We start from the raw sequence: 24,634 nt of genomic DNA, 5'->3' as shown, positions 1-24,634 counted from the left end.
GCAGCATTATTTATAATAGCCAAGATATGGAAGCAACCTAAGTGTCCATCGATAGATGAATGGATAAAGAAGATGTGGTATATATACAACAGAATATTATTCAGTCATAAAAAAGAATGAAATCTTGCCATTTGTGACAACATGGATGGACCAAGAGGGTATTATGCTAAATGAAATAAGTCAGACAGAGAAAGACAATTGCTATAGGACTTCATTTACATGTGTGGAATCTAAAAAAAAAAAATGAACAAACAAAACAAAACAGAAACAGACTCATAAATACAGAAAACAAACTGATGGTTGCCAGAGCGGAGGAGTGTTGGGGAGTGGGTGAAATAGGTGAAGGCGATTAAGAGGTATGAACTTCCAGTTATAAAATAAATAAGTCATAGAGATGTAATATACAGCATAGGGAAAATAGTCAATAATATTATAATAACTTTGTATGGTGACAGATGGTCACTAGATTTATTGAGGTGATCATTTCATAATGTATATAGATATTGAATCACTATGATATACACCTGAAACTAATATGATATTGTATATCAATTAAACTTCCATAAAAATAAATATCCACCCTCCCTCAAAAAATGGATGTTCGATTTTGTTAGAAGCTTTTTCTACATCTATTGATATGATCACGTCTGTTGATATGGTGAACTGAATGATATTGGTATGTTAAACCAAACTTGTAGTATTGGGATAAACTCACTTGGTCATGTATACCTTTTATATATTATTGGATTCAATTTGCTAAACTATTGTTGAGGATTTTTGTATGCATATTCATGATAGATGTTGGTCTGTAGTCTTTTGGGTTTTTTTCTTTATAATATTTTTGTTATCAAAGTAATGCTTGGTAATGCTCATAGAATGAATTGGGAAGTGTGCCATTGCTTCTATCTTATAGAAGAGTTTGTGTAGAATTGGTATTGTTTCTTTCTCTCTTTTTTTTTTTTTTTTTTTTTTACATTTGATAGAATTCTCTATCAGTGAAGCCTTCTAGGAATTTTCTTTAATGGATATAAGGGATTTCTGGTTAGCTCCAACATGTAAAGAGCTTGGAAGTTGTCATTCCCATCCTTACAACAAAAAAAACTAATTACTGAAACACTAAACTAATTACTGAAAATCAGTAATTTTTCTTGCACCCATTAGAGAACTAAGGTCTCAGGGCAAGCCATCACCCTGAAATCTGGAGAGACAGGAGAATCCAGGGAGTCACAGCTGAGATTTGCTTAGAGCAGAAGCTATTGGAGCCATAAAGTGGTAGGGACACTTGAACGATAATTTTGACAAATTGCTGGAGTGTGAGTGTGTAATAGCGTAAGAGCGAGAAACGCCTTAGACTGGCACACAGTTGTAGGAGCCCCATACTTTTGTAGATTTTTACCTCCAGGAACCCCAAGAGATTCTCACGGTGAAGAGCCCTCTATGGCTCTGGCAGTGAAAGGGTAAGAATAATCATTGTAAAATATCCCCAGAGTGTTCTCTATAACAAAGGCCTACTCTCCAGGGAAAAAGATCTTACAAGAGCCTTATCCCACCTGAAGGAAGGGCATTTCTTCCACCCCAGCCCCCTTTAGCCTTCCTGTCTCACCTAAGGGGGGCAAAACCTAAGAGACACTTAGTCAAGGGATATAGTTCCACTAAAAAACTGAGATTTAATCTTATGATTATAGGACCCACCCCCTCTCCCATACCTTAATGCCACACCAACAGGGCTCCAATATAATAGTGGATTATGGCTGAAAGAGCTGCAAGATTTAGCCTTTCTTTGAGGAGGAGCACATAGGGAAGCCCAAAGTCAAGAGAGGAGACAAAAACAAGGACGCTAGAGGAATCTGAAGCCTCTGGCACTCAGAGCTGCAGCAAACACTAAATACAACCCAATTTAACCTAAAACTTACCCTAAAGGCCTATTTACTTCAGTTCCTATTATCCAATACTTGATGTATAGCTTTCAATAAATAATTACAAGGCATGTGAAGAGGCAAGAAAAAACACTGTCTGAAGAAAGAGGGGTATTCAGATTTTCTATTTCTTCTTGAGCTTTGTTTTTTTAAAAGGAATTTGTCCATTTCATCTAAGTTTTTAATTTATTGGCATTAAGCTGTTCATAATATTCCCTTTTTATTTAATAATGGAGGATCTGTAGTGATGTCTCTTCTCATTCCTGATAATCATAATTTGTGCATTCTCTTTTTCCTTATCAATCTGGCCAGAGCTTTATTAATTTTATTGATTTTCTCAAAGAACTAGATTTTTGTTTTGATTTTCTTCATTGTTTTTCTATTTGATTTCTGCTATTCTCTTCATTACTTCCTTTCTTCTGCTTATTTTAGCTTAACTTGCTCCTCTTTTTCCAGTTTCTTAAGTAGAAGCTAAGTCATTGATTTTAAAAATTTTTACTGGGGCGGCCCTGTGGCTTAGCAGTTAAGTGCTCGCGCTCCACTGCTGGCGGCCCAGGTTCGGATCCTGGGCACGCACCGATGCACCGCTTCTCCGGCCATGCTGAGGCCGCGTCCCACATACAGCAACTAGAAGGATGTGCAACTATGACATACAACTATCTACTGGGGCTTTGGGGGAAAAATAAATAAATAAATAATTAAAAAAATTTTTTTTTACTTATCTAATATAAGCATTGAATGTTAAAAATTTCCCACTCTAGTCCCTCCTCAGGGGCTTTGTTTTGGCAACTGTCCTCCCTCTCTCCTGCATCATTAATTCTTCCCTTTCCATGGAATCATTCCCGTCTTCATACAAACATGCTGTTATAATGCTATATTATAGGGAAAAAAAGAAAACGAAAACACTCTTTCTTGCCCCCCACAACCTCCTTAGGCTGTCACACCATTCCCCTTCTATAAATATGGTTATCTGTCCTCTAATGCTGTGTCTACTTCCTTATCTCCCAATTTCTATAATCCACTTCATTTAAGTGTTCACCCCTACACTGAAATTGCTTTTATCAAGGTCATGAGAAAATTCCATCTCTCCATATGCAACAATCAATTCTTACTCCTCATCTTACTCATTATTCAGCAGTATTTGACATACTTTCCCCTGGCTCTCAGGCCACCACTCTCCTGATTTTCCTTCTTTCCTCAGTGATGACTCCACCTCCCCTTGCCAACCTCTCAGTTGGAGTGCTCCAGGGTTCAATCCTCAGTCTCCACCTTTTCCTCTTGCTCTACATCTATTACCCAGGTGCCCTTCATCCACTCCTAAAATTTTAAGTATCATCTTATGTATTCGAGCTATTCTATATTACTTCATAATTTGTAGTGCATAATTTTGTAGTTGCATAATTTTTTAGTTGCCTTAAAGTAATATTTACGTGTTTTAATCTGGGCAGTGCGAGTATGTGTTCTCTGAGGACAAAGATATCCACCATCTTGTTCTTTCCTATCCTTTTAAAGTATCTAACACAGTGTTCTATGCATGGTAAGCCCTGATTAAACACTGTAAACTCCATCTCTGCTTTTGCTCAAGCACTGAAAAACATATGGTTCTACTATTAGGAAGACACAGGATTTACAGTGATTCACACTTAAGCAACAAGTACCACCTACAAATTATTGAGCCTTAAAGCCAGGACCTGCTCAGGGCTCATAACCTACTATGGTCACCTTAGAATGTGTCAACCTTCAATTCTTTTACTGAGACTGAGACCATAAGCCAGTTGAGTGGTTCCTTTTATTCAGCATTTTCAATGAGGTGAAGGTAACATATGCACTTCTTTTTTTGTCTTTTTATTGCGGTAACATTGGTTCATAACATTGTATAAATTTCAGGTGTACATTATTATACTTCTATTTCTGCATGGATTATATCATGTTCTCATGTTCACCACCCAAATACTAATTACAATCCATCACCACACACATGTGCCTAATTACCCCTTTTGCCCTCCTCCTCCCACCTTCCCCTTTGGTAACCACCAATCTAATCTCTGTCTCTATGTGTTTGTTGTTGTTGTTATTATCTACTACTTAATAAGTGAGATCATATGATATTTGACCTTCTCCCTCTGACTTATTTCACTTTGCATAATACCCTCAATGTCCATCCATGTTGTCACAAATGCCTGGATTTCATCGTTTCTTATGGCTGAGTAGTATTCCATTGTGTATATATACCACATCTTCTTCATTCATTCGTTCCTTGATGGGCACTTAGGTTGCTTCCAAGCCTTGGCTATTGTGAATAACGCTGCAATGAACACAGGGGTGCATGTTTCTTTACGCATTGGTGTTTTCACATTCTTTGGATAAATACCCAGCAGTGGAATAGCTGGATCGTATGGTAGTTCTATCCTTAATTTTTTGAGGAATCTCCATACTGTTTTCCATAGTGGCTGCACCAGTTTGCACTCCCACCAGCAGTGTATGAGACTTCCCTTGTCTCCACATCCTCTTCAGCACTTGTTTCCTGTCTTGTTAATTACAGTCATTCTGATGGGCGTGAGGTGATATCTCATTGTAGTTTTGATTTGCATTTACCTGATAGTTAATGATGTTGAACATCTTTTCATGTGTCTGTTGGCCATCTGTATATCTTATTTGGAGAAATGTCTGTTCAGGTCTGTTGCCCATTTTTTAATTGGGTTGTTAGTTTTTTTGTTGTTGAGATGCATGAGTTCTTTATATATTTTGGAGATTAACCCCTTATCAGATGTATGGTTTGCAAATATCTTCTCCCAATTGTTAGGTTGTCTATTCATTTTGTTGATGGTTTCCTTTGCTGTGCAGAAGGTTTTTAGTTTGATGTAGTCCCATTTGTTTTTTTCTATTGTTTCTCTTGCCCGGTCAGACGTGGTGCTTGAAAATATGTTGCTAAGACCGATGTCAAAGAGTACATTTCTTTCCATTGGAGGTTTCTCATGTGTTGAGGCTGGTCACAGGGAAATCCCTGTTCCAACCAGATAACAAACTAGAGCTACAATTTCAGTGTGGAAGGGCCAACAAAACTGTACACAAATTTGGACTGTTACCTGAGGAATGTGCACCCTTCTATAAGCTTACAAGTTAATAGCAAGTAGCCCTTGGTCCCTGAGGATAGTTCATCTAACAACACAGTCAACATAAACCTGGAACAGCCTTATTTCAAGCCATCAGGCATCATACAGCTTTGAGCTTCAGGCCATAACGATTCTCTATGTAGCCTGATAGCGAAGGCCAATCTCGACCCCTTAGCTGCACTGTCTCCTCATCCAGGGGAGGAAAAACAAAAGGACTTTATAGGCTGCTCAGGGTCACTGGGTAGAAACTAAATTGTAGTCTCCTCATCAACCAACTCCTCTCTTTAGTCACTATTATAGGATGTTTTATAAATTTACTATTTTATAATTACTTAGGAGATTTTTCAAGGTGAAGTTCCAGGATCTTTGAGGATTCTCCTCCACTTGGTTTAAGGCACCTCAAGGAACTTCTCTGCACCAAATTGTTTCTGAACACACAGAAATGAAATAGTCTTTATGAATTTTAAGTCAGATAAGAAAGATATCTTTTGAAAAAAGTCTCAGAGCTGACCAGTCATAAACAGAATCTACAGCCAAGTTTTATAAGAGACAAAAACTGTAATAATAGATACCAACGGATACACTATTGCAAAGAAGAGGAAATATGGGAAATGAGTAGTGCCAAACAATCTTTTTATTGTTCATTGAAAAATACAGGTCTAGAAAGGGTCTATTGCATTGTGTATTGAACACAAGGTCTGATATTGCAAGTATATATGACATAACAGTATAACTTATATAAAATGATACATATTATACAAAGAGACAGTACACACCTCTCTAAACACTAAAATTTAATAGAATGAAGTAAAGCCTTTTATTAAATGAGAAATGTAAACATTGCGATCATAAACAAAGAGCTCTAAGCAAAGCACTTTAAAATTGTTTTGTTGTGACATCTACTTTGTCTACCTGTCTTACGAATGGTGGGGCCCAGGAAAAACTTAGCTAACAAAAAGCTAGCACTCTCAAGGAGCTCTTCCCAGGGAGCAGGCTGCTGATGCCTGAGACAGGCTGCCACCCCGGCTTCCCTGGAGCCCTCAGGTCCACGCTGATTGCTAATCCCTGTCTTGGGGCTAGTCTGAGGTGAGTGGGAACAGTATCAGGTAGGAGGAAGCTTCTGTCACAACTGCTTATACTGCACCAACTCTATGGATAAGAACACCTAGCATTTTTTATGTGAATCTGCCCCTCTCAGCAAACATTGAAATGTGCTTGAGAATAAAAATATTAACATTGGGAACAAAAGCCATTTTCTGTGCAATCTGCAGATATCATCATTTATTCCTTTCAGCCATATTTTCATTAAAATGCTCAAAAGAGGCTGCTAATACTATATTACCAGTCAGGCAGGCCAGGATCGAGGTAACAAAACTTCTCCAGTTACAACTACTAATTCAAATGAATTAAAAATAAATACAAATTTGTTAGAGAGCAACAAAATCAATCTATTATTCACTTGGAAACATATTCAAGCACTACAATAATATTCACATTCCAAGGTCAACTTTAACTATACCTACATTTCCCTCCAAACTGAGAAAGCCCTATGTGGAGGAGAGAGACAACCTCAACACCACCTCCTCCTCTCCAAATACCCTCAGGGCTCAGAAAGATAACAAATGCAAAGAAAAAAAAAAAAAAAGCATCTCAATATATATACAGCAACAGAGGAAGACTATACTCTCCCTCTGGGCTTCCTTGGCATGAGGCAGAGCAAGGCTATTTGTAACAATAGTGCCTAAGCTGACTATGGCAGTGTTCACATTTTAAGAGAAATCAGGATTACAAAGTTCCTCTATGGATAGGTAATCAAAGATTATTAAATAATTTCCTGAACTAAGACAATAGTCAAACCATCAAAGAAAATTTTCTTCTCACTTGAGAAGTTTTTATGAGATTTTATAATATCCCAGCTTCTTTACTTAATATTAAATTTAATGCACAGAGGACATCCTCAGAGCTCAAGTATGAGTACTATTAATATTCTCAGATTTTTCTACACTTTACAGATCAGCAAAATTTTATCAGACTATCCATTTAAGAGATTTGTAAGTCAACAGTAATAACCAACTATACATTTTTCTTACTCTGTTCATCAAAGAACACCACGTTCCACTAGGAATAAAGCCCTGTTCAATGGGTATCTTGTTCCCCTCAACTCTGCACAGTAAATTTCACTATTCAGTCTCTATGTCCTTGACTCTTCCTATGACTCTTCTAGACTAAGGAAAATCTTGTATTAAGGTGGAAAATTCTGAACTCTAGCAGAAGTATTGGTATTGGTGCTGAAGTAAACTTTAGGGGACTAACCATAATTGCTTATGTTTAGAGCCTTGCTAGAAACCCTATTCCTCTTGAATTCCTAGATTGAGAAATTCTAGTAATTTATGGAGGGGATTTCACTGCTAAAGGTCTAGTTCACATGTAAGGTTCTGGTCCCTGGAATTATGTGTGGCTAGCCCAAAATACTGGCCGAGTTTCCATTTTAAACATGTTCATTATCCTTCCCCACCACAGCATTGTCAAATTCCTCCATCTTTCATGTTACTGGTGAGCCCCCACATTGCTACTCCTGTTTCTTTTGGATGTTCTACTGCACATATGGGATTCACTGAGGTTATCACTTTAAGTCTAGGGAATTTCTATTTCACACGATTAGCTCCCTAAAAGGCATCAACTGGGAACAATTTCTAGTTAGGAAAGGCACAATTCACTGGCATTTCCTCTTTATAAAGGGAATCAAAAGGGTTGTTTAGAAGCTGAACAAACACCTTGGGTATTCCTATAAAGGAAATGCTGTATCTGCTACCAAAACCCAGAGACATTTACTAGATCTAAAGATTATATGGATTATGTAAAAGCATGAATTTGGCAGTTTAAGACATAATTGCCAATTTTACACTACAACATTTGAGGGGGGGTGTTTAGTATCACAGGAGCAAATTAAAAGTGTCAACACCAGCCTATTTGCTTGTTTTCCTCACGTTTTGGTAAACTTCCACCAGCTTCAGTGAAGCCTGTCCCAGGGTACATCACTCAGCAACCTGCAGAGCTGCTCAGAGAGAGAACAATGGGCTTCACCTCCACTAGCCCAGCAACTAGCACTCAGCTGGCAAACACTGCCTTGGGGCAGAGCCCATGAAAAGCCTTAAATCCAGGAAAGATTTATAGATGTTACACAAAAATTCTTGGCTTTATAATACCTTTCAAGGAAGTCAGAAAATAATTGGTTTTTAGTTAAAGAAACTGAATCTATACTTGAAAAACAATGTAATGACTCAAAAAGCAAATTCTAGAATGGAAAAACTACAGAAAAATACAGCTGATTAATCAATAGTTTACTTTGGCTAAATTATCATAGTAAGTCAGTGCAATTTATTATTGCATTTAGAAGCACAGCCTACCATGTTCTCATAAAACAGGGTACTAGTGAAGTACATGAAAACAGTTCACAGAGATGGTAGCCCTTTAGCCTTTTGTGACTTCAGAACTTAAAAAGACAAAGGCTAACCAGGATTTGACATTCAGATATTTACTTGTTCAGCACAAGTTGAGTTAGGAGACAGCTAAACACCTGATTCTTATTTACTTATGGTGCTCTCAGGCAATTCCTATTTGGACACCAATGGTTCTAAACCCAGCTGCACATCTGAGTCATCTGGGAAGCTTTTAAAAATTACCAAATGCCCAGACCAATTAAATATGGAGGGTGGAGCCCAGAAATCAGTAGTCGTTATGTTTCCCTAGGTGATTCTAATGTACAGCCAAGATGCACATCACTGATGTATCCCTTTTAGAGAGCTGTTGCTTGAAAGCCATATTGTATCTAGATAGTTTTGTTTTGTTCTAAATTCCACCAGGAAAAGGGATTTTAAAAAAAGGCACAGTTGTGCTTCCTCTAAAGATGCAGCTTACTGTTTAAGCTCGGGGGTTATCTGGAGCGCTGGTTGAAAAGGAGGAAGTCTTTGTCTTGGCAGAGCAGGCATAGTTTCAGGCTTCGGCAGCTGCCTCCAGCAGCAAAGAATGCCCAGATGCCCATGAGCACCATGATTATATATGCTGACACCAGATTTATTCCATAATGAGGATTTATGAAGGTCTGCAAAGGGAAAATAAATCAGTTTGGGTAATAACAGCAAGCTTATTAAACACATGGAGTAACCAAAGATAAAGGAAAATATGGAATACTCTCAATAGCTGGGGTGTGTTTCATTAAACATATAATGTATGTCAAGTGTTGAGGAGCACCAGGCCCCACAAAGACACATGGAACTAACCTGTCAACAGACACTAGCCCATAGATCTGTGCTTTGCTGATTCAAATGGCAACCCTAGAAGGTAACCAGAGGCCAGAACCTAATGAAATACCCAAATAGAAGGTGCATGTTATATAACCTGGGCCCAGTTTATAATAATTTCTATGTTAATTTGCTCTTAGAATTTGCAAGAAAGTGAGACAAGTCCAAGTTACTTTAGTATAAATCCTTAGTATTCAAGGGAATATGAAGGAACAGCATCTCTTTTTCAGCTGCACAATTGCTGTAGGTTCTAAAAGTTCATTTAAAAAACACTGATAGGATGCTGAGAAGTACTGCTACACAATAGTGAAGACCAAAGTGTCTATCCTAATGGGGCTTATATACTAGAGTAAGGGAGACAGGCAACGAATGAAGAAACAAATTAATTAACTACAAATTGTGATGAATGCTAGGACAGAATAATTATAATTATGATGGTGCTAGGATAGGTAATAAGATGATCTACTTAGGGTGGTCAAGGAAGGCCCTGAGGAAGTAGCATTTAAAATGAGACACACAAGAGCAGGAGTGAGCCAGCCTTGTGTAGACTGAAGGAGAGAGCCAAAGGAAGGCAAAGAGCTCAGTGTGGCTGAGAACCTGAGAAGAGCTGATATTAATAACACGTAGGGACGGAGGGGCAGCACATGAGATGAGGTCAGAGAGGAAGGCAGGGGCCAGCTAAGCAGCATGTTGGTAAGGAGTTTGGATTTTATCCTCAGTGCCATGAGGGTCACAGAAGGGTTTTAGGCAGAGGAGCTGAATGACTTGATGTAGATTTTTAAAACTGCAAAGAATGGATTAAAGGAGGTTATGGTGAAAGCAGGGAGACTAGTTAGGAAGATTCTGTAGTGGATGAGGAGAGTACAGGATGGTGACTTAGAGTAGGGCGGTTGTGATACAGACGGAGAGAATGGATGATATGATCTGACAGGACTTGCTGATACATGGAATGTGAGGGAAAGGGAGAGGCCAAGAACGACTTCCATGTTGCTGGCTTTAAGTAAATGGTGGTGCTATTTCACGAGATAACAAAAACTTGAGACAGACCAAGCTTGGAGGGATGGGTAAGAATCAAGTCCAAGGAGAACACGCTAAGAGTGACACGCCTGTGAGATTTCAAAAGGCAGATGTCAGGTAAGCAGTTAGATATATGAGTGTGGGGCTCAGAGGAGAGGCCTGGGCTAGAAAAAGGAATATAGAAACAAAGTCCATAGATGGTATTTAAAGCCATAGCTATGAATGCAATTACTCAGGGATCTAGGTAGAGAGAAGGGAAAAGAGAAGTCAAGGCGAAGCCCTGAGAACATTTATAAATTATTTATGCTGTTTAGTATCACAGGAGCAAATTAAAAGTGTCAACATCACCCTATAGGCTTGACTCTTATTGAAAAGGAGTCAGCAAAGGGGTCTGAGAAGAGCAAACGTGAGGTAAGAGGAAAATCAGGACAGTGTGATGCAGAAGTCAAAAGATGAAAATATTTCAAAGACGGGGTGGTCAACTCTTTTTAAAGGCTGCTGAGATGAAAAAAGAACAATGTCCATCAGATTGGAGAAATGGAGGTCCTTTTTGACCCTGACAAGTACAGTTTTAGGAGGGTGGTTGAGCAGAAGCCAGATTGGACTAGAAGTATGAGAGATGAAGAAGTGGAGACAGAATTTATGCAGGTAACTCTTTTGAGAAGTCTTGCTGTGATGGGGAACAGAAGAAAAAGGGTGGTAGCTAGAAGGGGAAAAGGCAATAAGGAAGAATTTTATGTAAGACATGTCTGTATGCTGATGAAGAGAGGAACATGCTGGTAAGGTAGGATACAGGGCACTATCAAAGGAGTGAAGCCGTTAAGTAGGAGAGAATTAGGCCTAGAGCCCAAGTGGAGGGACTGGCCTTTGATAGGAAAGAGATTTCCTCTGCCGGGCCAGGGTAAGGTAGAGAGATGGGTTCCCATGTGGCCCAGAATTTATACTTAACAAAGGAGAGGATCTGATTGGGTCAGTGTGTCACTGTACACCTTTGCCTATCAAGGCTCCTCACTGTCCTCGCCCTCATCATACCTGCACATATCCCTGGCTAAGGCACCAACCCTGCCTATCAGCTCTGGCCAGGGAAATGGGCCGATTTTACAGGTAGCACCTTATGCAGAAAGAGTGCTTTTCACAAGAGGCATCTGTGGGCATGGCTAACGTTGAGCATTTTCTGGATTCTTCTTCAGAATAATTCTATATCTCAAATCCACTAAATTTTAATTTATTTTACAGGCTGCTAAGCTCTTTTGTATTTCTCTTTAAAAAATTGTTTTCTCCTTCAAACAATTACAAAAGCAGTATGTGATTATTGTAGAAAATGAGAATACAGAAATGAGCAAAATAAACAAATTTTAAAGCTTGAAATTCAGATGTCAATATTTATTAAACAGAAACAAAAAGTGCAAACCATAAAGGAAAAATTGATTAGACTACATTAAAATGAAGAACTTTTGCTTATAAAAAGATAACATTAAGAGAATACAAAGATAAACCACATTGTAGGAGAAGTTAATTACAATACATACATCAGACAAAGGCCTCTCTTAGAGATATATAAAGAACTCCTAAAAATCAAAAAGAAAAAAACAGACAACCCAATAGAATGATGGGCAAAAGATTTGAATGGGCACTTCACAAGAGAATTTCCAAGTGGACAATAAACATATGAAGACATGCTAAACCTCATTTAATCACGAGGGAAATGCAAATTAAAACCATAATGTGATACCACTACACACACAGTGTGATGGGTAACAATAAAGAGAATGCCTTAATAAGCGTTGGTGAGGAGGTGGAAGAACTACAACTCACAAATTAATGGTGGGAGTGTAAGTCGATACAACCACTCTGAAAAACTGAGTGGTATGAACAGCTGACATATGTACATCCCATGACCAGCAATTCCACTCCTAGGCATATAACCCAAAGAAATGTCTACATCTGTTCACCAAGAGACATACACTAGATACTACTCAAAATAGTTAAAGACTGGAGACACCATAAATTTCTCTCTGCTGGAGAATGGATAAATTATGGTATAGTCACACAGCAGAACACTATACTGCAATGAAAGAGCAATCAATAGCTATACTCAGATGAATCTCAGAGTGTTGAGCGAAAGGAGTTGTATGGTTCCATTTACATAAGACAGCAAAAGGCAGGGCAAGCTGTGGTGGTAGAAGTCAGCACTGTGGTTCCTCTTGGAGGAGCAGTGAAGTGGCACTAGGAGGCTCGTGAGAGCTGATGAAGTTTTCATTTAGGTTCAAGTTACATAGGTGTGTTCACACTGTGAAAATTCATCAAGATGTACACTTCTTATTTGTATCCTTTTCTGTATTTTAATAAAACAATTACTTAAACATTCTCTGAAATCTGCCATTCAGACATAACTACTGTTAACATTTTAGTATATAATATTTCAAATTTCCTGGCTTTTTAATCATTAAGGAGAATAATATAATCTATTCAATATTAAACAATATTTATTGGCCAGCCTACTATGTGTCAGGGACTGAGGATACAAAAATTGACAAGATAAGGTCCCGTCCTTGATGATCAAACTCTAACTGGAGAGAGATGTAAAAACTATATTAAAATAATGGTCGCCAAAGACAAGTGTTATAACACAGCTATGAATAAGGGCTAGTGAGAGTGCCGAGTCTGAATATGCACCTTTTCCAGGGAGGCTTCACATGGAATGAACAGGAGTTTTCCAAACTGACCTAGGTTAGGAAAGATAAGTCACTGCAGACAAAACAGCACGTACAAACGGATGCCACACTGGATCAATTTAGATGGAGTCTATGATGTGAACTTGCGGAGCAGCAGGAGGTAAGTTTTGACCAAGAAGATTGATAAGAGGCTTATGTCAAACAAAGAAGTCTGGGTTTTATTTCAAAGGCATCTGCTACAGCTGGTCACTCTCTCCTCCTTAATATACTTGGTTTCCAGGACACCTGGCTCCTGGTTTTCCGCCTGCCTCACTAGTTGCTCCTTTTCAGTCTCCTTTGCTGGCTCCTCTTCTTCCCCCAACCTCAATGCTGGAGTGTCCCAGGGCTCAGTCCTTGGGCCTCTTGTCTGCTTATACTTACTCCTTGTAATCACCGTTTCTAGCCCAGATTTCTCTCCCAAACTCCAGACTGTTTTATCCAACTGCCTAACTGACATCTCCACTTGGATGTCAAATAGGCACCTCTAAGGTCATGTGCCCAAAGAGAACTCCTGATCTCCCCTCACAAGCTTCCCCATCCCAGCTGACGGCAAATCCATCCTTCTACTTGTCCAGGCCAAAAACCTTGGAGACATCCTTGGCTCCTCTTCTTTCTCTCCCATGCCTTATCCAGTCTGTCAGGAAATACTGTTGGCTCTAGTTTCAAAAATATGTCCTGAATCTGATCATTTCTTATATTCTCCACTGCTATATCACCCAAGTTGTCACCATCTTTCTTGAGGACTGTAATCTCTTCCCTCACTGCAGTCCACTCTCAACACTGCAGTCAAAGTAATCCTTTTAAAATGTGAGTCAGATCACGTCCCTCTCTTCAAAACCCTACGACTCCCATTTCACTGAGAGTAAAAGCCAAAGTCCTGCATTATCTAGACGTGGTTCTCACCTCTGACCTCCACCTTCCCTCCCCACCTTCAACTCTGTGACAGTATCTCCTATTAACCTCTCCCTGGCTCACTCTGGCCACCCCTGCTTCCATAAACATGCCAAGCATGTTCTTCAGTCTTAGGACTTTGACACTGGCTGTTCAGTCTGGGATGCTCTTTCTCCAGACAGCCACATGACCAACCCTACACTTTACCTTTTTGCTGAAATATCACCTTCACAATGAAGCGTACTCTGATCACCTATTTCAAAAATTCGATAACCCTCACCTCCCACACTCTGGATCTCTTTTAACCTGCTTTACTTTTCCTTTTTTCCATAGCACCTATTAATTTCTAAATATTACATAATTTCTTATTATGTCTATTGCTTATTGCCTCTATTTCCCACTAGACTGTACAGGCAGGGATCTTTGTTTTGTTCACTAAACTGTTTTGTTCACCTAGAACAGTGCCTGGAATATAGAAGGCACTCAATAAACATTTGTCAAATGAATGAATAACCAGTTGGATCCATAAGAAGGACATTTGCCTTTTTCATGTAACTTCCTTTCTAATTATAAAAGTGTACATTGTAGAAAATTTGGAACATGCCAAAACTATAAAGAATAAAAGAATCCACCCAGAGATAAATGCTGTTAATATTTTAATGCATTCTCTTTCCAGTCTTTTTTCTATGAAGATTTGGTTTTACATAACTGCCATCATATTAAAGGTAACTTTAGTATCCTGCACCACTGAAAGGTTTTTGGTAGGGGAGGCAATAAGACTGCATTTTAGATGGATCAGAGGACAAGGAGCCCAGTATAAGAAAACTTGATATAAATTCTAAATGAATGGAGAGAAGCATGAGGCAGAACACCATCAGAAGGAACTTTTTCAATACTTTAGGTGAGAAATGGTAAGGGTCTGGACAAGGCAGTGGTGAGGATAATTCTGATGTAAATATACTACAAATTACAATAAAAGTCAGACCCAAAGCATTAAATGTACTTAAAAAATATATGTAGACAAGTTTTCTTTTTAAACTTTATTTATTTTGAAAACTGGCATTATTATAATGTCAGTGAGGAGAGAGTGAAATGGGCACTCTCGTTACAGATCAGAATGAATAAAAATGGTACCACCCTTGTGGAGGGTATTTTAGCAATTTGCATCAAGGGCTTTAAAAATATTCACACCATTTGACTTCATAATTCTATCCCTCAGAATCTAAACAATACATTGAAAAAGTTTCATGTACAAAGATGGTCAAGACAGTATTATAACAACCAAAAGCAGAAACAGAAGTGATCAGTTAAGCAAATTATAATTTTTATGTAATGATATAAAGCCATTAAAATTTATATATTAAAAGGATTTATAATAAAATGGAAATTGTTTAAGATGTGTTAAATAACATAAGCATAATGCAAGATTACTTCAGGTTTGAGTATACTCATTAAAAGAAAGACACGTAGAAAAAAATCTTTAATAAGATCAACCAACAAATTAATAGTTGTTGTCTTTCTGTAGACTTGGATGATTTATCTATCATTCATTCATTCATTCTTTTAAATGACTTTTCTGAATTTCCTCCATTTCCCATGAGTATGTATTTCATTTAGAGTGGAATCTTCCACTTTAGATATGTGGACTTGAGTTCCAAAAAAAAAGTTTGAGCACAGTAGCAATACTCACCAGGGCTGACACCAGCAGATGGGTCAGAAGAACTACAAGAAGGGCATACCACTTCTTCTTCTCACAGCCATCAAAAAATACAATGCCCCAGAACATATGCAGCATTATGATTACCAGCGTCATGAAAGCTGAAAGACAGCCATCCATTAGTGCCCAGTCATACAGACAACAGATGCCAAAGCTCACTGAACACCTGGTCATGAAACAGGCTTTGGGGTACACCATGCCACTGTGAGAGAGTTTAACCACCATCTCACAGAAGTAGAACCCTGACACACATTTACTCGAATGGTAACTCGGAAAGCAACATTTCTGAAGGAAGGGTCAGCTTGCAGCGGCTTCTCATCTAGAACGTGAACCTGTCAAACAAAAAGTTAACTTGGATCTGGCCTTCAAGAAGTTTTTCTGAGGAATGCAATAAAACTATTGTGACATCTAATCAGCTCATTTCAATCAGCATTTGCATTAATTAAGAAAGACTTTTCTCAATTAAAAGGAATATTTTTGTTTTAAACAAGTCTTTTCACTAAAGTAGAATTTCTCCTTGGATATTTTTTTTAAAAAAAAAAAGACCAAGGGAAGAATAAAAATATTAAAAATTGCAATAATTATCTAAGATTCTTCTTAGGCAACTGAAACTGAATTTGACCAGCACACACAGGTTTTTCTGTGGAATACTCTGTGTGTGTGTGTGTGTGTGTGTGTGTGTGTGTGTGTGTGTGTGTGTGTGTGTGTGTGTGTGTGTGTGTGTGTGTGTGTGTGTGTGGGTGTGGGTGTGGGTGTGTGGGTGTGTGTGTGTGTGTGTGTGTGTGTGTGTGTGTGTGTGTGTGTGTGTGTGTGTGTGTGTGTGTGTTCTGTCCTGGGTGGGTGTTCTGTCCTGGGTGGGTGGGTGGGTGTTCTGTCCTGGGTGGGTGGGTGGGTGTTCTGTCCTGGGTGGGTGGGTGGGTGGGTGTTCTGTCCTGGGTGGGTGGGTGTCTTCTGTCCTGGACAATATTTTTTATTTAAAATGGGCAAGTTCGAGAGAATCTGAAAATTTTAACTTGGAAAAAAAAAGGCATACAGATTTCCCTTTTCAGCCACATGATAAGATACCATTAACACCCACCAGTCTGGCAAAAATTCAAGTTTGACAATTCTCTTTGAAACTGCTGGTAGGAAAACAATCTTCCATTACCTAGCAAAGTTGACAATTTGCATTCTCTATTTCATTCCAGCAATTCCACAGCTAGATCTACATACTCTGAAGCAGTTAGTTCTTGGATTAATAGATCACTAGCACCTGCGAACCTGTTAGAAATGCAAATCCTTGGGACCCACCCCAGACCTCCTGAATCAGACATGATGAGCCCAGCGATCTGTGTTTAAATGGCCCTCCAGGTGATCCTGATGCACGGTCAAGTTTGAGAACCATGGTCTAGAGAAACTAATGTATTTGCACAAGGAGATATATACAACAATATTTTTGTAATAACAAAGAATTTCCATCGTTGTCAGAATGGATAAATTGTGGTGTATTCACACAGTGGAATACTATATGATCTACAATATAAATGATCTCAAGAATATAACGTTGAGTGGGGGTAAAAAGCATATTACGGAAAAATGCCTATTATTTCACTTATACAAAGTCAAAAACATGCAAAACAATATTAAAAAGCCATAACTGTTGTGGCTGGAGGAAAGCAAGTTGTTACATCTAGTGATAGCATGCCAGCATTTCAGTAAATGATAGTAAATACTTTAAAGTACAAGAGGATTTTTTTTTTAAACTTTGGGACAATGGTAGACTAAACTAAAATGATGTATTTCAGTCCCAGTGATGATCCTGGAAAGGGAAGTTCTCCTGAACATAGATGCTTGGTGATGTGATGGTGTAGAGCTGAGACCACTGAAGATAACCAGGAGGTAAGTTTATGTCAGAAAAGACCAGGGTAGAAACTGTGTCTACACAGGCACAAATGTTCACACTCTAAGGTTTTTCTAAAACCTAGATGTCAATCAAATGTCAAGAGAAAGCAAGGACACCATTAATGTGTCATCTGTTTGTCAGCTTATGTTTGACCTTCTCTCTATGCATTACCATGAACAGTGAAACCAGCCAATCATGCTCCTACAGTCAAGTCCTAGAGTTTAGCAACTTGGAAAATGCTCTTACTTATAGAATTTCAAGTACATTCTCATCCAAAAGAGCATTATTCTGTCAGTTTCAGATAAGCATCCTCAAGATATCATTAGCCCCAAACTTTCTCCCAAATTTTAGGTCCATATTTCTGTTTGCAAGGCCCTTTCCTGCTAAAAAATACCTGTGATGGATTGACCCTGTCTCCAAAGTAAAATCCAAACATCTCAAATTAGCATCCAACACCCTCTACAACCTAGACCCAAATTACTGCCCTTTACTATTCTTCAAATAAATCCTATGTAGCAGAAAATCAGAACTCTTATAATCTGTCTATGCCTCTGTGTTGTTACTTTTTTAAACTGATTGTCCCTTTTGCCTGAATACTCTACCCCTCATCACCACCCCTGCCCATTTCACCACATCCAAATCTTACTTTTATTTAAGATCTAGCTCAGTGCCATCTCCTTGGTGCTTTTGTGTGTGTGTGTGTGTGTATGTGTGTGTGAGGAAGATCAGCCCTGCGCTAACATCTGCCAATCCTCCTCTTTTTTTGCTGAGGAAGATTGGCCCTGGGCTAACATCCGTGCCCATCTTCCTCCACTTTATATGGGACGTCGCCACAGTATGGGTTGCCAAGCGGTGCGTCAGTGCGTGCCTAGGATCCCAACCGGCGAACCCCGGGCTGCCGCAGCGGAGCGTGCGCACTTAACTGCTTGCGCCACCAGGCTGGCCCCTGGTGAATTCTTTCTGATACCTACTCTTCTCCATTTTTCTTTCCTTTTCTTTCCTTTTTAACACTCAACACACATTTACTGAGCACCTGGATGGTCTGGCCTGAAGATTATGTATATGACGTCTGGCGTCACACAATCCTGAGTTGGAATCCCAGCTCCACAATATGGGTTCGGGCAAGCTATTTAACCTCTCTGAGATTCTGTTTCCTTTATTTCTAAAATGGGGATAATAATACCTCATAGAGTTGTTGCAGGGAAGAGAAGTACTTTGCAAACCATGGCTTTTCAGTAAATGATAGCTACTACGTGCTGTGGTCTCCAGATTCAAAGATGAATAAGCCACAGCATTTAGTGAGTTGGACTATCAGGTGAGAAAAGTGAGGCAAGGCAGCAACCAACTACCACATTCATCTAAGTTTCCTGGGTACTTGACTACATTTTAAAATTCACTCTTCTTCACTCTTGTGGATTATTTCTTCCTCTGACTTTGTATTACTCTTACATTTATTTTATTCCTCCCCTTGTTCACTAATCCATACAATAAGTATTTATTCAGTGCCCAGTACGGGCCAGGCACTGTTCTAGGCACTGCGGCTATCACGGTGAACAAAACACAGTCTCATGGGGGCCAGCCCGGTGGCATAGTGGTTAAGTTCGCGCACTCCACTTCAGTGGCCCGGGGTTCACAGGTTTGGATCCTGGGCACGGACTGATGCACCGCTTGTCAAGCCATGCTGTGGCAGCGTCCCATATAAAGCAGAGGAAGATGGGCACAGATGTTAGCCCAGGGCCAATCTTCCTCAGCAAAAAGAGGAGGATTGGCAACGGATGTTAGCTCAGGGCTAATCTTCCTCACAAAACAAAGAAACAAAAAAAAAAAACAGTCTTATGGAACTTTGCCCCATCTTTTCAGTTTACTGTTTCATTAACACAATACCTAAAGGGGATCTCTCAGACATTTATTAAAACACTGTAAATTCCTACTTGACTGCTTATTTATTTAGCTAGCACTAGTTTCTAGCTGGCTTCCATGGTCATCATAAGCCTTAACTATTACAATGTGCTACTTAGAATACTGGGATTTATTACTTATTCCCTCTGTAATTGGTTAGAGGTCCAACAGAAATCAAGACCTGGATATCTAAACCATTTGCCACATACATGTAGCTAGAGTTACATACATACTATTTTGATATTTCTCTCTAGTAAATGGAATTAACTCCAATTAGAGATGAAGATTTGCTAATAGTATCTCTAGGGTACTATCTTTTAGTGACCAGACCTTCCTCATTTCATGTTCCTAAATATAAAATTCCAAAAGTCCTTCAGTGAATCTAACCTTAAAATTTGCTTTGTTCTAATATTCTTAAAAGTAAAAAACAAAAAAACTTCTATAAGTTAACCATAAGAATATCAAAATTAGTTTATAATCCAGATTAATAAAAGGAGTTTCCATAATTTCTAATGTTTTGGAATATTAATCAGAAAGCTGAACAATTCTAACAAGTATTGTACATCTATTTGTGAAATTGTAGCTGTTTAGTTTGATAATGGACTTCCTCTTCTAATAATCTTTTAAGTCAAATTCTCTTGGTCGAGAATGTTACAATCTAACCTCTTTCTAAGCAAAATGTTTCAGTTCTATCTTTAAGAAGCTACATTTACTATTTGGTTCTTTCATCCTTCCTGCATGAATACACCCTACATGCTCTAGCACACAGATTCATAAATTTTCACACTTATCCCTCTCTCCCTCATTCCTGATATCTACTCTTCTGTCCTTGTAAAGACAATGGCCTAAGATAGCAACTGATTCTAATACTGGATCCTGCCAGCATGGAAATCGCTATCATCTGGCTTCCCCTGACAACTTCAGAGTATCTCTAACCATGCCAGAGAGAACCAGGGGCTGGTGGTGGTGGCAGCAACAGACAGAGGAAGACTTCCCAGAGCCAAGGCTGAGCCTCCTCAGCTGCCCAGAGGCAGGATGTGATTACCAATGGGCTTCTGGCTTCTTTCTCCAATTAAGAGAAGGGTCTGGAGTGTCCGAGTTCTGTGAAATGAGGGGCTCTCCTCCATCCCTCTTGGGTTGCAGAAACTCACTGGATTCTTGCAAGATCTCTAATGACCTAGCCCAAGCAGGAGTCAGGCCACAGAAGTAAATTAACGTTTTTGAAAATGCCTTTCCTGAAATAGAGATTTAACTTTAAATTTTTGCTTTAAAAAATGTAAGAGAATTCTGTGACCTAGTTTATTATAATATAAATGTACATCTATTACTAATCAAACAACATTCTCCAAGATTAAAAAAAGACATTTTGAAAACCATCTCATACTGCCATAAGAAAGGCATAGTCCTGTCCCTTAATACCAACCAGATCATAAAGGAGATGTCCTGAAACCAATTTGAATGACTATAGGCATTTAAATAGCATTTATCATTTCATATTTAGGAAAATGCTCCTGATGTACGTTCAAGAGCTGAACAAACTACCAAGGATATGATTTTATGTTTCAAGTCCCCCTAGCGAATGTTAAGAATGACGAAATTCTCTCCTCAAATTAGCTCTTCAGTGCAGAGCCAGTGTTGGGAAACCTCTTAGAATTTGTCTGATCTAGTCCCCTATGCAATGAAAAAAATAGATCCCACAGCACCCACTTCAAATATTTACAGTTTAGGAGCTTACTTCATTAAAACAGTTACTGTGGGAAAGTTGCTTCTCAAACTGAACCCAAATCTGCCTTCTAACAGTGATTCTCAAGTGGAGTGATCTTGCCCCCAGAGGGCATTTGTCAATGTCTATAGACAATTTTGGTTACTACAACTGGGGGAGGGGTGCCTCTGGCATCTAGTGGACAGAAGCCAGGGATGCTGATGAGTACCCTACAATTCAGACCACAGCATCCCCTCCAACAAAGAATTATCTGACCCCAAATGTCAACAGTGCCAAGGTTGAGAAGCCCTGCTCCAACTCCTGCTTGTTGATCCTAGGCTCTTCGAAGAAGTACAAGTCAACTTTTTTTCCATATGTGGCACATTAAAAAATATTTGAAACTCTCCGTATTAGTCAGCTATTGTCACAAAAATGCTGCATAACAAACCATGTCAAAATTCATTGGCTGGAGCTGCCATTGGCAGCGTGGGGTCTAAGGCAGTGCTCATGGGAACCTGGGGTATAATTCCCTAATGGGGAACCCACCTTCTGGCAGTAGGCAGTGAGTGTGGGGCTCTCCAGATTCTATTACTTTGTATTAATGCCTCATTGACTTCATGAAATTAACTAGGGCCTTTCCATGTTTGTTCTGGCCTGGAATAGTTTCAGCACCATCAGATTTATCTTTTCTTTAAAAGCTTGCTTCAAACCAGCTCGCAAACCATCTATTCCTGATGTCATATACAAAGCAAAACCAAACCCTTAACAACTTGGATGGACATTTAAATGGAAGTTGAAGATAAGATTTGCAGTTGGATTGGATGTGCGTTATGAGAAAAAGAGAAGACTCAGGAATTACTCCAAGGTTTTTTGCCTGAGCAACAGGAAAGATGGAGGTGCATCAACTGAGATGAGGAAGGTTGCAGAGGTACACCACTTTAAAGATATTGTTCACTGTCTTCTGTCCTCCAGAATTTCTGAGGAGAATCAGCAGTATTTCAAATCATTGTTCCCCTGAATGCAGGGAGGAAGTTTCCCTAGAGACGGAAAAGCAGTCTACCATTTGAAACAAGGGATTTCAATTCTAAGATTGAAATATTTAAGTAAATATTCAAGTAAATCTTTGTAAATCAAAATATTCAAGTAAATCTTTTGTGAAGAACTTTAAAATAATGAAAAAGGTGATAAAACCCAACAGATCTATCCTTTAAAATAAACCTCAAGGGTGATTAATTCCTTAAGAACCATGAAGATTTCCAAACACTTATGCATATAATACGAAAAGTCCGGTTCTGGGAAATCTGGCTAAAATCTGTTCCAGGAATAGTGTTGGAAAACCTCAGAGTACACCAATTAAACATGTTCCATGCGAACTATTCCCCCAGAAATTGTGCAATACAGCAGCAGTGATGTGAACATTCTGATTCTCTTTTTGTCTTTTTGCTGAGGAAGATTCGCCCTGAGCTAACATCCCCTGCCAATCTTCCTCTTTTTTTGTCTGTGAGCCGCTACCACAGCATGGCCACTGACAGACGAGTGGTGTAGGTCTGCACCCAGGAACCAAACCCGGGCCGCCAAAGTGGAGCGCACCGTACTTAACCACTAGGCCACGTGGGCTGGCCCCTGATCCTCTTTAGAAGAGCTGTGTAGAGGTAGAAGAGTGAACTGGTGCAAGTGGTCCCAGCAGTGAAGAGCATCCTTGGTGAGAAGTGGGCATAGAACAGGTCAGTAAATGCCAGGACTCCCAGCACATTCTCCAGCATAGCCATGGAGCTGCACAGGATCAAGCTAAGGTTGCTGAGGAAGGCCAGACTGATCAATCAAGTTGAAAACAGGGCGGTTTTTTCCCCCTTTCAAATTATAAATATTCGATGTAATGGACAAAACACATATTCCTATAGGGCTAAATGAAGGAAGATACCACGATGGATGATATTCAAAAAATGTTACTTTTTTCCAATGCACTTTATAGGGTAGTACCCTGCTCATTACAGCTATGAGAAAAATCTGTGAGATTCATTGAAGAAAAAGAAACTAAACATCAAAACCACCAGAAATTAAAGGCAGTAGTAGATGAAGAAAATAAGGACCAACTTGCATGTGAAGAAGAAACAAGGCCTGCAGAGAATAGAGAAGCAGAAGGAGTTAGACTGCCTGAGCTACAAAGGGGTGACAGGTGCTGGCCACTCAGCCATGTGAGGAAAGAGACATCAGTGTCTCAGAAGGTGGCCTGGAACATACCTGAAAGAGCCACCAAGTCTCAGAGCACAGCCTATGTCATTCTTCCAAACTCTGTGAAGCAGTCCACTGAGCTGCCCTGTTTGCCCACTGCCTAAAGATGGCTGCCTGTGCTCTACATACTTGATAATGTATCACAGGCTACTAGAGTCTATAATAGGCCAAGGTTTAGTGAAAGACATTCTGAAAGTATAATTTTCCATTCTCCATTATTTGAGCAGCTTCAAGGAAAGACTATTACACTACCAATATAATGAAAATACATATTTGATGATAAAATTGATAACATATTACAACATATAGAATATCCTTGTGTCATAAGCAGTGGCAGTTAGTACTGATAATTTATTATAAGAAATTAAGATTCGAATAAGTTCAGAATGGATAAGAATTGCAGATTAAGCTCCATTGTCGATCATTCTCTCTGTATCATTAATAGATGTTATATTTTTTCTAACATTTTGGAATTGGTAGTGTAGTTATTTGAGACAGTCTTGCTTACAAAGAGCTTTCATTTAAAAGTCTAAACGTTTAACAAACTGCCACACTGTAGAGATTATACTTAAAATATTGTGAAAAAAAGATGAATGAGAAAGGCAACTCACTGGGTTACAACAACAGGGATTTATTCTCATGCTCACTGGTCTAAAGGTTGACTGTGCTTTGGCTGATTAGGGCTGGGCTCAGCTGAACAGCTCTGCTGCAGGCTGCTGGTACAGCTGGGTCTGGCTCCTCACTGCAGGTTGGGCCCAGATCTGCTCCATATGTGTCCATTCTCGGGTCCAGGCTAAGTGGGCATTAACTATATAGAGCATGTTCTCTCTCATAGCACATGATCAGAGCCCAAGAGGGCTGGCCCAACCACGTAAGTGCTTTTTAAGCTTCTGACTTACATCATGTCCACTAATTGGCCAATTCAAGTCACATGACTGAGCTCAAAGCCAGGGGCAGAGAAGCACATTCTGGCCATTATGAGGCCATGCAAGCATGTGGATGTATGATTCTATTATAGGTGAAGGACATACTGGGACAAAAACGGAATCTCCCACATTCCTCTTACTTTTATTTTTCTTCAAGCTTAATATTCCTCTTTCTTTCAATCATACCCCATAGGCCACAGCTTCTAGATCATTCACCATACTGACAATGTTTTTCTATACCAATCTTAGTTCTTCAGTATTTCTGTTAAATCGCAATGCTCAGAACTGAACATGATACTTCACATTTGATCTGACCCGTATTAA

At 39.2% G+C, this 24,634-nt stretch overlaps 1 protein-coding gene across 5 annotated transcripts in view; it reads right to left on the bottom strand.

Annotated features, from left to right (window-relative positions):
- Positions 1-24,634, bottom strand: part of APH1B (aph-1B gamma-secretase subunit) — a 46,583-nt gene that overhangs the window by 10,870 nt on the left and 11,079 nt on the right. The window contains exons 5-7 of one of the 5 annotated variants that reach the window (XM_087428219.1): positions 15,643-15,770; positions 13,024-13,073; positions 11,713-12,637 (exon numbers count right to left, since the gene is read on the bottom strand). In XM_087428219.1, the coding sequence (XP_087284345.1) occupies positions 12,619-12,637; positions 13,024-13,073; positions 15,643-15,770 (197 nt within the window). In that variant the 3' untranslated portion in view covers positions 11,713-12,618. Of the gene's footprint in view, positions 1-5,641; positions 9,132-11,712; positions 12,638-12,664; positions 13,074-15,642; positions 15,771-24,634 lie in introns of those variants that run through there. The other 4 variants (XM_004421666.3, XM_087428229.1, XM_087428209.1 and 1 more) reach the window with 4 other exon arrangements.

This window comes from Ceratotherium simum, chromosome 3 (genome assembly GCF_057802395.1).
Source record: "Ceratotherium simum simum isolate JZ-2026a chromosome 3, ASM5780239v1, whole genome shotgun sequence".
Lineage (NCBI taxonomy): Eukaryota > Metazoa > Chordata > Mammalia > Perissodactyla > Rhinocerotidae > Ceratotherium > Ceratotherium simum.
This window is presented reverse-complemented; position numbering and strand designations above follow the sequence as displayed.